This window comes from Lagenorhynchus albirostris, chromosome 2 (genome assembly GCF_949774975.1).
Source record: "Lagenorhynchus albirostris chromosome 2, mLagAlb1.1, whole genome shotgun sequence".
Taxonomy (NCBI): domain Eukaryota; kingdom Metazoa; phylum Chordata; class Mammalia; order Artiodactyla; family Delphinidae; genus Lagenorhynchus; species Lagenorhynchus albirostris.
The window spans coordinates 24,281,342-24,295,565 of record NC_083096.1 but is presented as its reverse complement, the minus strand read 5'-3'; the positions used below and the strand labels follow the sequence as shown (position 1 = coordinate 24,295,565).

Sequence of the window (14,224 nt, the reverse complement as noted above, 5' to 3'; positions counted from 1 at the left end):
CAATGCAGAGGACACGGGTTCGAGCCCTGGTCCAGGAAGATCCCACATGCCGCAGAGCAACTAAGCCCGTGTGCCACAACTACTGAGCCTGCGCATCACAACTACTGAGCCCGTGTGCCACAACCACTGAAGACTGCGTGCCTAGAGCCTGTGCTCCGCCACAAGAGAAACCATTGCAATGAGAAGCCCACGCACCACAACAAAGAGTAGCCCCTGCTTGCTGAAACTAGAGAGAGCCCCCCCACGTGCAGCAATGAAGACCCAATGCAAAAAAAAAATTAAATAAATAAATAAAAGACAATGACCTGATATACATGATCTCATTTTTATGAAAATCAATACAGTTAGGCAAAACTAATCTTTGATAACAAAGGTCAATTCTTTTTGTTAGGATTAAAAATTAGGAGGAGGTATGAGGGAGTTTTCTGAGTTTTGGAAATGTACTATATCTCAGTCTAGGTGGTAATTACATAGATATATACATATATAAAAATCCATTGAGCTGAACATTTAAGATTTGTGCACTTTACTATATGTAATTTATACCTAAGTAACCTTAACAATGCAAGATCCAGAAAGCAATATAATATTTTACCCTTTTATAAAATTCAAAAATCAGTGCTACTAATAAATAATAATGTGTACAAGCGATAAAACAAGAAATGATAAAAGAAAGAAAGAGGGAAGGAAGTAGGGAGGGAGGGAGATTAAACATAAAATTCAATATGGTGGTTACCTCCAAGGGGAGAATAGGAGAGGAATACCACCTGTTTCTTGGGTTGGGTGGTGGTTTTATTTGTTATTTCATTTAGAAGCAATTAATTAGTTTAAAATAAAATCTACAGGAGGGCCAGGAATGAACCAATGATGATAGTGGGTCATGAACCAAGGGTCATGATTAATCTAAATTTTGGTATTTGAGTTTATTTTTATGGCACAAATAAGTACCTATCCACTGATTATTTACCTGATAACATTTCCTAAATTGGTTAAACTTAAGTTAACTCGTGATCCTTCCCTCAGTCTGTCACCTTCAGATCCTGAAGATTTCTGCCTTTCACTTCCAGCTAAATCCACCAAATTAATACTGGATTGTTTGCTGAGGCCTCTATCTAGAAAAACCTGTAGGAAAGCAACACAGGTCATGCTATTAGAGTGGTAGCAGACTACACAAGAAGACAATCTATTTTACATTCTAAAATATTTTTTCTAATTGTATTTCACACTCAAAAAAGGTGTAATAAAATTTGCAAGTTAAAATGCCATCCTCTTTATAATGACGTTTTACAATAACATTACTAGGTTCAAATGTCTCAGTTGCCCCTTCCCAATTCTGCAAAGCTACTTCCAATGATATATTAGATACCAATTATTGCCCTAGTATATCTGTGATCAATAAGTATTTTAAATCTACTGTGAAATCTGCAAAATAAGTAACTGTTCACGATGGTGTAGTCATGTAATGGAAAGAATGCTACAGGTTCCCTTTCTGTCATGTAACTGTGAACAAATGATTTAACTTTTCAGAGTTTCAACGTTCTCAGTTGTAAAATAGAGATGATAGCATGTTTTGGGGTTGTTATGAGGGTAAAAGATAATAGATGTAATGGTTCTAACCATGCCTGGCATACATAAATAGGTGTTAATGTTGTTACTGACACCAATAAACAGAGTAAAATCATTCTTTTCCAGTTAATTTTGTCTCTTGCCTCTAACATATCAAGTTTAAAAAATAGCAGGGCAGGGCTTCCCTGGTGGCGCAGTGGTTGAGAGTCCGCCTGCCGATTCAGGGGACGCGGGTTCGTGCCCCAGTTCGGGAAGATACCACATGCCGTGGAGCGGCTGGGCCCGTGAGCCATGGCCGCTGAGCCTGCGCGTCCGGAGCCTGTGCTCCGCAACGGGAGAGGCCACAACAGTGAGAGGCCCGCGCACCGCAAAAAAAAAAAAAAAAAAATAGCGGGGCAAACCATATTTAAAGTTTATGAATTTCAGTAACATTGTAAAATTAAGTAAATAATATTTAAAAGTTTACAAGGTTCTTTAAAATGCAGAATGCTATTTAAACTTCTCAACATTCCTATGAGGATAGCTATTCATCTCATTTTTACAGAACAAGAAACTGAGACTTAGGAAAGGTAAGTTACTTCCCAAAGTTTCAGAGCTGGTAAACAGAGTCATACATGGTCTAGTGTTTTTCCACTATTCCTGGTTAGAGCAGGACAATCTTTATTTATTACTGTTTTATCTATTACTAGTGCTGTGGCTTAGGGGATGGAGGTGGTGAAATTGTAGCTAAATGTTTAACCAGGCTTTGTGAATAACCATGTCTGAATCAAATTGTCCATAACTGTAGAGATCACTCGGTGATATCCACCAAGGAGAATGGAGGAGAAAAGTGTGCTCTAGTTTATCAAAGATTCTACTTAGTGGGGCGTTACATGGATTACCTGATTTCAAAGACTTTATCTTTGTGATTCCAAATATCAGAAAGACACTTCAGTATCTGGTGGTCCCCTAGGCTCATGGATCTGAAAGTTGGGTATTATTATATTGATGATGCATACAGAGCCTACTAGTAGAATTCTCCATGACGAACCACAGACCCACTCTCATAGCTCCACAGTTTGATCAACTTGGGGGTCAAAACCTGTTTCCCAGAGCATCGAATTTACTTGAGGGAAAGCAGTCTTTAGTCTCAGGGGCATTTCTGGGATCTGGTAGGTCTTACTGCCACCCCTCTGTTAGTAACGGGCTCACTTAGGCCGGGGTTGGGGGGCATGGATGTTGGGGGAGGGAGGCAAGAAGACAAGTGCCTCACTTTCTCCTGCTTCTGACCCTATAGTCTATGTTTGGAAACAGCCACCTTAATCCATAGATCAACTCTAGAAAGATTCCATAATACTCACCAGCCCATAACGCTACCGGGAACCTTTCCCTGGACCCCCTTGGTGGGAGGTGGGGACAATGGCATCTACTTGAATCTCACCTGCTTGAACTGAATGGTGATGACCATGTGAGACCGGCTGCTGCTGGCATTCATGTTGGTTGAAGCTGTGGTCCTTATTTTTGTTCCTTGTTCCATCAGTCTTTCAATCTGGGCATAGTTCTCACAAGGCACTGACTTTAGACCATCCACATAAAAGCCCAGCTGTTGGTCTTCCCTTACTTTTAGCCCTCCAGGTTTCTTGGTTTTGGACAGCAAATCTCTTACCTGTGGAAAAAAGAATAAATAATGCAAAATTCAGGAAGGCAAGGATTTTTGTTTATTTCACCGTTACAGCCCTTTCTAGAATATATTAAGTGCTCAGTAAATATGTATTGGATGAATGAATAAATGTTAAAGTTCTGTAGGTACCAGACCACCTCATAATTTAAATAAGTAAGGAATAGAGAAATGACAAGCAAGAAAATATGGAAACCTGCTGTAATTAGTGAAATCAGAAGCATATTTTTTTTAGAAATTCAGTTTGATTATGTTCAAGTACCTAGAGCACTTCAACCAGACTGCGAGGTCCCTGAGGGCAGGGCATGTTTCTTTACTAGGACAGTAAATCCTAACATGGTTCCTGACATGTGGTAGGAACTCAGTGAATGCTTGCGGAGAAGATAGTGTAACTGAAGCTAAGCTAACAAGTAATGTTTAATACACTGAATATGGAGTACTGGCAGAACTGCTTTTGTAGCAAGAAAAACATTTTAGTCGGTATCTACAGTTGTCTGACTTTACATAGGTGATTCTAAAGCTTTTGTGCTTGAAAACATGGTTCTTGGATTATCCTAAATATTCTCCTAGCAATCTTGTTAACTCTTGTAGTTGATTCGCAAATCCCTTGTGAATAATATAAAAAGAAATGATCCCAGCCTCTTTCTGAATTATCACAAATTTTGTATTACAAAGTAATGAAGTCTTACTTTCCTGAGAACAGTGATCAATGAAACTTAAAACACTTAAAAGTTAGTAACATTCAAAGTACCTAACGTTCTGTCTAGGTTAAATCATGCTGCAACAGATGCCACCACTGTGAATATCTACTTCCAAGGGAAACTTATTTAACCCAAACAGTATTTGCTACAGCCAAACCTAACAAGAGACTGTGGGTAATTCTTTGGATTTTCTTCTTATTATTGGAGATTTCTGTGATGTCACACTTAGACCATGGCCTCAGGTGAAAGTCCATGTTGCCTCTCCCCCAAAAAAGCCACTTCTGCCAAGGCACAGTAGGTCGAGCTATGGGAGCCTGGTAGAGCCAGAGCCCCTAGAGCAGGTAGTTGGTGCTATACGATGCAGGGAGATCTGGGCTGGGAATCTGACCTGGGCTCTTAGTTCTGGTTCTGCCTCCAAAGTGTGAGAGCTTTGGAAAGTCTCTTACATCCCCAGTTTTCTCCTCATAAGAGAAGAGCGATGGATAAAATGGTCTCTAAGATCTCCCCAAGTATTCTGTAGCTTTAAGTCCTAGAGTCAAAGCAAGATCACAGATTGAATTCAGGAAAGCAAATTAGGACAGTGGACAGAAAGGTCAGAGATAAGCAGACATCAGAACGGAGGCAACTCTGTCTTAGATAGGAAGCCTTTTCTATAACTTCCACTGAGTGATTATAAATTGTAGGAAGCGGCATCTAAGGCTGAAGATGTGTCTGAAGAAGGCTTATTAGAAAAAAGGTAAGTAGGTTTATCTAAATGGAATATGGAAGTGCCCAGAGACAAGGGCAGATCCTGGTACCTGATTCTCCAGGTTGTACCTGGAGATTGAATCGATGGTTATCACGAGAATTTCCTCACTCACCTCAGCTCTTGTGAACTCTCCTAAGTCTGTCTCTATCTGGCACTCCTTCAAATATGACTTTGCCGCTAGAGAAATTTTCTAAAACCCCAGTCTGATTCTCTTATTTCCCTGTTTAGAACCCTTCACTGTCTCTCCATTGCCTCCCAGACAAAGAGCCTTCGCCTTTTAGCAACTGATGTTTAGCGCCATCTACTGATGCTTCCCTGTTCTCACCTCCCCACATGCTTCCAGCTCTGGCTACACAGGACTCTCACTGTTCCCTTAAATGCCATGTGCTTTCACGTATCCGTGGACTTATTAAATATGAATCCTGCTGCCTAAAGTGCCCCCCAGGACTCCTACTGCCTCACCAAATTCATAAATATCTTTCAAGGCCCAGTCTAACTCTGTTGACAAACAACACCAACAATCCCAGGCAGTATTAGTTCTCTCTCTCCTATGCCTTTCTTTTCACCATTCATGCGGCGTATGTAATATATTTTATTACTATCTTCAGTGGATGTTATATCTTCTATGAAACTTCTCCATGACAGGAATCATGTCTTAGGTTTTATTCATTCTCAGAGTCTAGTATGATGTCTGAAACATGAAAAGTATCTAATAAATGTCCCTTTGTTGAAGTACGGCTGGAAAAATACCAGAGACTCGTAGAAGGTGAGACATGAAGAAGTATTTAGGATGTCCAATGTCCTTATTTTAGAGATAAGAAAAGAGAACTCCAGAGAGATTATCCTCATTAATAGATATCAGTAAGGGACCCACAATGTGATGCCATTCTCCCCTGTTCCTTTCACAAGAACTTCATAATAAAGGAAGTAAAGTTGTCCTCCTGAAGTTACTGGTATGAAATAAAGGAGCTATACTGTCTCCCAAGCCCATCAACTTGAAAGAAATAGAAACTTAATCTGTGACCTTAACATAATAACCCATTTGAATTTACTATCAAACTTCAACAGTAATAAATGGCTCATGGAAGCATATGAGAAAAAAATAGATATTTTCTCTCCTTAATATAAAGAGAAAAACACTGACAGATTTATTCCTTCAGTAATAGTTATTTAGTAATGATTAAGTGCAAGGCTTTGGGATAGTGCGTGGGGTTACACAAGAAATCTTGGGGTATGAAACTACCCTTAAGAAGCTTACAATTATAGATACCCCTGTCAATTTACCCATTCAGCAAACCTTAGGGGCATCCATTCTAAACCAAGTATTATACTAAGTATTTCCAATAGAAAGGTACAATTATCTGTTCTGGAGATACAAATATGTAAATAAAATTTTACAGTATGATATAAGCACAAAGAGGAAAGGTTGCTCAATATCTAGTGTTTGATAAGCGCTACGTTAGAAATTTAAGATTCAGTGCATCTCAAAGTGTAGTGTCTTATTTTAAATTCTCTACTTTATAAATAAGCAAACTGAGCTCTGAGATAAAGTGATATCCCAAAGTCACAAAGCTAGTAAATGAGAGAGCTGGGATTTGAACCCAGGTTCTATGATCAGGCAAACTATGGCCCACGGGCTAAATTCAGCCCTCCACCTGTTTTTGTATGATCATTGAGGTAACAATGTTTTTCACATTTTTAAATGGCTGAAAAAAATCAAAAGAAAAATATTTTGTGATGTGAAAATTAGGTGAAATTCAAGCTTCAGTGTCTGTAAACAAAGGTTTATTGGTATGCAGCCACGTCCACTCATTTACATAACCTCTGTGGCTGCTTTTGTGCTCTGAGGGCAGAATACAGTAGTGGTGACAGAGACTTTATGGCCCTCAAAGCCTAAAATATTTTCTGTCTGGACTTTGAAGATAAAGTTTGCCAACCACTGTCCTGAAGCCAGACTGACTGAAGCCTTAGGATGTATAGAGGAGCTGACATCTGAGCTGGATTTGAAGTTTAGTAGTTTCTTTAAGGCCAGAGAAAGCAGGAAGGGTATTACGGGTAGGGGAAGATAGATGTAGGAAAGAATGACATATTCTGCAAAGGAAGAATCATTCTATGTGGCTGAAATAGAATGTGTGGAGACACAAGGACATAAAGTGAAGTGGAACCTACCTAAAATGAGGTAGGTTAGGGCTGAATAGTCAATGCCAGGCTAAAGAGTTTTGACTTTATCTGTAGGATAGGTGAGGGGGAGCCTCTGATATTTATTAAGCTGCAGAGAGTCACTCAGATTTGTGTGTCAGAAAATATCACTGTTACCTGTTCATTGTAAATTTCCAGCATGCTGAATGTAACCTGTATAAAAAAGGGCACAAAGTAAATTAAGATTCTCTTGAAACTGTTATCTTTGGGAAAAAAAAAAAAGTACTATGGAAACGAGATAAATGTACAACAAAGGAAAAAGCGAAATATTAAATACAGTAAAGCTCTTTTTCACAAGCCATAGGAGATTCTCAAGTAATTTTAATGATATGGAGGAAGTTCTTAATATAAATTAAAAACATACAAAACATTGCATATGTGTGGGCCTGTGTGTGTGTGTTTCAGCCTCAACTGTGAAGAGAAAAATGTTGTTCTTTATTGCTCACTCTCTGATCTGAACATATGCAGAGAAAATGATTGGTCTTCACCCTACTGTGATTTTGGAATAATGCTAGCCAAGCTTACACCCCTTAAACAGGAGACTGGGGGAATCTGAACTACTCTAGTCTAGAGAAAAGGCTCTAAGATACTGACATTTTGCCACCACCATCCCGCACCCATGAAAAACTGGCTTGTCTGTTAGTCACCCTGTGGTGAGTCCTGCCAGTCAAACCTTACCTCCCCAGAGCTTCCAACTAGCTTCAGAGAGCATCACATTTTAAGATAAACAAATGGGAGGGGAGATCAAGATGGCAGCGCAGGAGGACGCTAAGCTCACCTCCCCTCATTAACACATCAAAAATACGTGTACCCGTGGAGCAATTCTCACTGAAAACTAATTGGAAACCAGCAGAAGGATGCTTACAAAACCAGGGCTATAAGAAAGATCCACACAGAATCGGGTCGGAAGGGAAGAGAAGCAATCAGGTCGGGACCTGTGCCCCTGGGAGGGACACAGAAGAGGAGAGGTATTACACAGGCTTGGAGATCCTACTGGGGAGTGAGAGGTTGGAACACACAGTGGGCAGCCCAGCCCTGGGGTCTGACACCAGGACGATGAGTTCCCCTAGCTGCTTTGAAAACCAGTGAGACTGACAGAGGGCTGTAAGAAACCAAGACTCCACTCATGAAGAGTGTGCACACACTTGCTTACTCCAGAAACAAGACAGAGGAAGCAGATTAAAACTGCATGGGAGGGCTTCCCTGGGGGCACAGTGGTTGAAAGTCCGCCTGCCGATGCAGGGGACACGGGTTTGTGCCCCGGTCCGGGAAGGTCCCACATGCCGCGGAGCGACTGGGCCCGTGAGCCGTGGCCGCTGAGCCTGCATGTCCAGAGCCTGTGCTCCGCAATGGGAGAGGCCACAACAGTGAGAGGCCCGCGTACCGCAAAATAAACAAACAAACAAACAACAACAACAAAAAACACTGCATGGGAGGGGAGAGGGGGAAGATGGCGGAAGAGTAGGACGTGGAGATCATCTTCCTCCCCACAGATACATCAGAAATACAGCTACACGTGGAACAACTCCTACAGAACACCTACTGAATGCTGGCAGAAGACCTCAGACCACCCAAAAGGCAAGAAACCCCCCACGTACCTGGGTAGGGCAAAAGAAAAAAGAATAAACAGAGACAAAAGGAGAGGGATGGGACCTGCACCAGTGGGAGGGAGCTGTGAAGGAGGAAAGGTTTCCACACACTAGAAGCCCCTTCGCGGACGGAGACTGCGGGTGGCGGAGGGGGGAAGCTTTGGAGTCGCGGAGGAGAGCACAGCAACAGGGGTGCGGAGGGCAAAGCAGAGAGATTCCCGCACAGAGGATCGGTGCCAACCAGCACTCACCAGGCCGAGAGGCTTGTCTGCTTACCCGCTGGGGCGGGCGGGGCTGGGAGCTGGGGCTTGGGCTTCAGTCGGATCCCAGGGAGAGGACGGGTTGGCGGCGTGAACACAGCCTGAAGGGGGCTAGTGCGCCACGGCTACTTGGGAGGGAGTACGGCAAAAAGTCTGGACCTGCCAAAGAGGCAAGAGACTTTCTCTTCCCTCTGTTTCCTGGTGCGCGAGGAGAGGGGATTAAGAGCGCTGCTTAAAGGAGCTCCACAGACGGGCGCGAGCCGCAGCTAAAAGCGCGGACCCCAGAGACAGGCATGAGACGCTAAGGCTGCTGCTGCCGCCACCAAGAAGCCTGTGTGCGAGCACAGGTCACTATCCACACTCCCCTTCCGGGGAGCCTGTGCAGCCCGTCACTGCCAGGGTCCCAGGATCCAGGGACAACTTCCCCGGGAGAATGCATGGCGCGCCTCAGGCTGGTGCAACGTCATGCCGGCCTCTGCGCCGCGCATCCGTACCCCTCCCTCCCCCGGCCTGAGTGAGCCAGAGCCCCTGAATCAGCTGCTCCTTTAACCCTGTCCTGTCTGAGCGAAGAACACACGCCCTCCGGAGACCTACACGCAGAGGCGGGGCCAAATCCAAAGCTGAGCACCTGCGAGCTGTGAGAACAAAGAAGAGAAAGGAAAATCTCTCCCAGCAGCCTCAGGAGCAGCGGATTAAAGCTCCACAATCAACTTGATGTACCCTGCATCTGTGGAATACATGAATAGACAACGAATCATCCCAAATTGAGGAGGTGGACTTTGAGAGCAAGACATATTATTTTTTCCCCTTTTCTTCTTTTTGTGAGTGTGTATGCGTATGCTTCTGTGTGAGATTTTGTCTGTATAGCTTTGCTTTCACCATCTGTCCTAGGGTTCTATCTGTCCGTTTTCCTTTTTTTTTTTACTTAAAAAAATGTTTTTTCTTAATAATTATCTTTTATTTTAATAACTTTATTTTATCTTTATTTTATTTTATCCTCTTTCTTTCTTTCTACTTTTTCTCCCTTTTATTCTGAGCCGTGTGGATGAAAGGCTCTTGGTGCTGAAGCCAGGAGTCAGTGCTGTGCCTCTGAGGTGGGAGAGCCAACTTCAGGACACTGGTCCACAAGAGACCTCCCAGCTCCACATAATATCAAACGGCAAAAATCTCCCAGAGATCTCCATCTCAACACCAGCACCCAGCTTCACTCAATGACCAGCAAGCTACAGTGCCGGACACCCTATGCCAAATGACTAGCAAGACAGGAACACACCACCACCCATTAGCAGAGAGTCTGCCTAAAATCATAATAAGGCCACAGACACCCCAAAACACACCACCAGACGTGGACCTACCCACCAGAAAGACAAGATCCAGCCTCAACCACCAGAACACAGGCACTAGTCCCCTCCACCAGGAAGCCTGCACAACCCACTGAACCAACCTTAGCCACTGGGGACAGACACCAAAAACAACGGGAACTACGAACCTGAAGCCTGCAAAAAGGAGACCCCAAACACAGTAAGATAAGCAAAATGAAAAGACAGAAAAACACACAGCAGATGAAGGAGCAAGATAAAAACCCACCAGACCTAACAAATGAAGAGGAAATAGGTAGTCTACCTGAAAAAGAATTCAGAATAATGATAGTAATGATGATCCAAAATCTTGGAAATAGAATAAATGCAAGAAACATTTAACAAGGACCTAGAAGAACTAAAGAGGAAACAATCAGCAATGAAGAACACAATAAATGAAATGAAAAATACTCTAGATGGGATCAAAAGCAGAATAACTGAGGCAGAAGAATGGATAAGTGACCCGGAAGATAAATTAGTGGAAATAAGTGTTGCAGAGCAGAATAAAGAAAAAAGAATGAAAAGAACTGAGGACAGTCTCAGAGACCTCTGGGACAACATTAAACACAGCAACGGTCAAATTATAGGGGTCCCAGAAGAAAAAGAGAAAAAGAAAGGAACTGAGAAAATATTTGAAGAGATTATAGTTGAAAACTTCCCTAATATGGGAAAGGAAATAGTTAATCAAGTCCAGGAAGCACAGAGAGTCCCATACAGGATAAATACAAGGAGAAACATGCCAAGACACATATTAATCAAATTGTCAAAAATTAAATACAAAACATATTAAAAGCAGCAAGGGAAAAACAACAAATAACACACAAGGGAATCCCCATAAGGTTAACAGCTGATCTTTCAGCAGAAACTCTGCAAGCCAGAAGGGACTGGCAGGACATATTTAAAGTGATGAAGGAGAAAAACCTACAACCAAGATGACTCTACCCAGCAAGAATCTCATTCAGATTTGATGGAGAAATTAAAACCTTTACAGACAAGCAAAAGCTGAGAGAGTTCAGCACCACCAAACCACTTTTACAACAAATGCTAAAGGAACTTCTCTAGGCAAGAAACACAAGAGAAGGAAAAGACCTACAATAACAAACCCAAAACAATTAAGAAAATGGGAATAGGAACATACATATTGATAATTACCTTAAATGTAAATGGATTAAATCCTCCCACCAAAAGACACAGACTGGCTGAATGGATACAAAAACAAGACCCTTACATATGCTGTCTACAAGAGACCCACTTCAGACCTAGGGACACATACAGACTGAAAGTGAGGGCATGGAAAAAGATATTACATGCAATTGGAAACCAAAAGAAAGCTGGAGTAGCAATACTCATATCAGACAAAACAGATTTTAAAATAAAGACTATTAGAAGAGACAAAGAAGGACACTACATAATGATCAAGGGATCGATCCAAGAAGAAGATATAACATTTGTAAATATTTATGCACCCAACATAGGAGCACCTCAATACATAAGGCAAATACTAACAGCCATAAAAGGGGAAATCCACAGTAACACATTCAGAGTAGGGGACTTTAACACTCCACTTTCACCAATGGACAGATCATGCAAAATGAAAATAAATAAAGAAACACAAGCTTTAGATGATACATTAAACAAGATGGACTTAATTGATATTTATAGGACATTCCATCCAAAAACAACAGAATACACATTTTTCTCAAGTGCTCATGGAACATTCTCCAGGATAGATCATATCTTGGGTCACAAATCAAGCCGTGGTAAATTTAAGAAAACTGAAATTGTATCAAGTATCTTTTCCGACCACAATGCTACGAGACTAGGTATCAATTACAGGAAAAGATCTGTAAAAAATACAAACACATGGAGGCTAAACAATACATTACTAAATAACCAAGAGATCACTGAAGAATCAAGGAGGAAATCAAAAAATACCTAGAGACAAATGACAATGAAAACACAACGATCCAAAACCTACAGCACGCAACAAAAGTAGTTCTAAAAGAGAAGTTTATAGCAATACAGTCCTACCTCAAGATACAAGAAAAATCTCAAATAAACTATCTAACTTTACACCTAAAGGAACTAGAGAAAGAAGAACAAACATAATCCAAAGTTAGTAGAAGGAAAGAAATCCTAATGATCAGAGCAGAAATAAATGAAATAGAAACAAAGAAAACAATAGCAGAGATCAATAAAACTAAAAGCTAGTTCTTTGAGAAGATAAACAAAATTGATAAACCTTTAGCCAGACTCATCAAGAAAAAGAGGGAGAGGACTCTAAAATTAGAAATGAAAAAGGAGAAGTTAAAACAGACACCGCAGAAATACAAAGCATCCTAAGAGACTGCTACAAGCAACTCTATGCCAATAAAATGGACAACCTGGAAGAAATGGACAAATTCTTAGAAAGGTATAACCTTCCAAGACTGAACCAGGAAGAAATAGAAAAAAAAGAACAGACCAATCAGAAGTAAAGAAATTGAAACTGTGATTAAAAATCTTCCAACAAACAGAAGTCCAGGACCAGATGACTTCACAGGTGAATTCTATCAAGCATTTAGAGTAGAGCTAACACCGTCTCAAACTCTTCCAAAAAATTGCAGAGGAAGGAACACTCCCAAACTCGTTCTACGAGCTCATCATCACCCTGATACCAAAACCAAAGATGCTAAAAAAAAAAAAAGAAAATTACAGACCAATATCACTGATGGATATAGATGAAAAAATCCTCAACAAAATACTAGCAAACAGAATCCAACAACACATTTAAAGGATCATACACCATGATCAAGTGGGATTTATCCCAGCGATGCAAGGATTCTTCAATGTATGCAAATCAATCAATGCAATACACCATATTAAAAAACTGAAGAAGAAAAACCATATGATCATCTCAATAGATGCAGGAAAAGCTTTTGACAAGCATTTTACCCATTTATGGTAAAAACTCTCCAGAAAGTGGGCATAGAGGGAACCTACCTCAACATAATAAAGGCCATATGTGACAAACCCATAGTAAACATCATTCTCAATCATGAAAAACTGAAAATATTTCCTCTAAGATCAGGAAAAAGACAAGGATGTCCACTCTCGCCACTATTATTCAACATAATTTTGGAAGTCCTAGCCATGGCAATCAGAGAAGAAAAAGAAATAAAAGGAATACAAATTGGAAAAGAAGACGTAAAACTGTCACTGTTTGCAGGTGACATGATACTATACATAGAGAATCCTAAAGATGCCACCAGAAAACTACTAGAGCTAATCAATGAATCTGGTAAAGTTGCAGGATACAAAATTAATGCACAGAAATCTCTTGCATTCCTATACACTAACAACGAAATATCAGAAAGAGAAATTAAATTAAAGAAATTAAATTAATGGTGAATTGGGCTTCCCTGGTGGTGCAGTGGTTGAGAGTCCGCCTGCTGATGCAGGGGACATGGGTTCATGCCCTAGTCCGGGAGGATCCCACATGCTGCGGAGCAGCTGGGCCCGTGAGCCATGGCCGCTAAGCCTGCGCGTCCGGAGCCGGCACGTCCGGAGCCTGTGCTCCGCAACGGGATAGGCCACAACAGTGAGGGGCCCGCGTACTGCCAAAAAAAAAAAAATTATTAATGGTGAATTAATCCATTCACCATTGCAACAAAAAGAATAAAATACCTAGGAATAAACTTACCTAAGGAGGTAAAAGACCTGTACTCAGAAAACTATTAGACTCAGATGAAAGAAATCAAAGATGACACAGATGGACTGATATACCATGTTCTTGGATTGGAAGAGTCAATATTGTGAAGATGACTATACTACCCAAAGCAATCTACAGATTCAGTGCAATCCCTATTAAATTGCCAGTGACATTTTTTACAGAACTAGAACAAAAATCTTAAAATTTGTATGGAGACACAAAAGACCCCGAATAGCCAAAGAAATCTTGAGGGAAAAAAACGGAGCTGGAGGAATCAGACTCCCTGACTTCAGACTATACTACAAAGCTACAGTAATCAAGACAATATGGTACTGGCACAAAAACAGAAATAGAGATCAATGGAACATGATAGGAAACCCACGCACCTACAGTGAACTAATCTATGACAAGGAGGCAAGGATATACAATGGAGAAAAGACAGCCTCTTCAATAAT

At 41.2% G+C, this 14,224-nt stretch overlaps 1 protein-coding gene across 1 annotated transcript in view; it reads right to left on the bottom strand.

Moving 5' to 3' along the window:
- LOC132515376 (kinesin-like protein KIF28P) overlaps nt 1-14,224 on the bottom strand; it is an 82,821-nt gene that overhangs the window by 41,166 nt on the left and 27,431 nt on the right. Inside the window, exons 4-6 of the mRNA XM_060141822.1 lie at nt 6,989-7,024; nt 2,987-3,211; nt 968-1,122 (exon numbers count right to left, since the gene is read on the bottom strand). Of these exons, the coding sequence (XP_059997805.1) occupies nt 968-1,122; nt 2,987-3,211; nt 6,989-7,024 (416 nt within the window). The remainder of the gene's footprint in view (nt 1-967; nt 1,123-2,986; nt 3,212-6,988; nt 7,025-14,224) is intronic.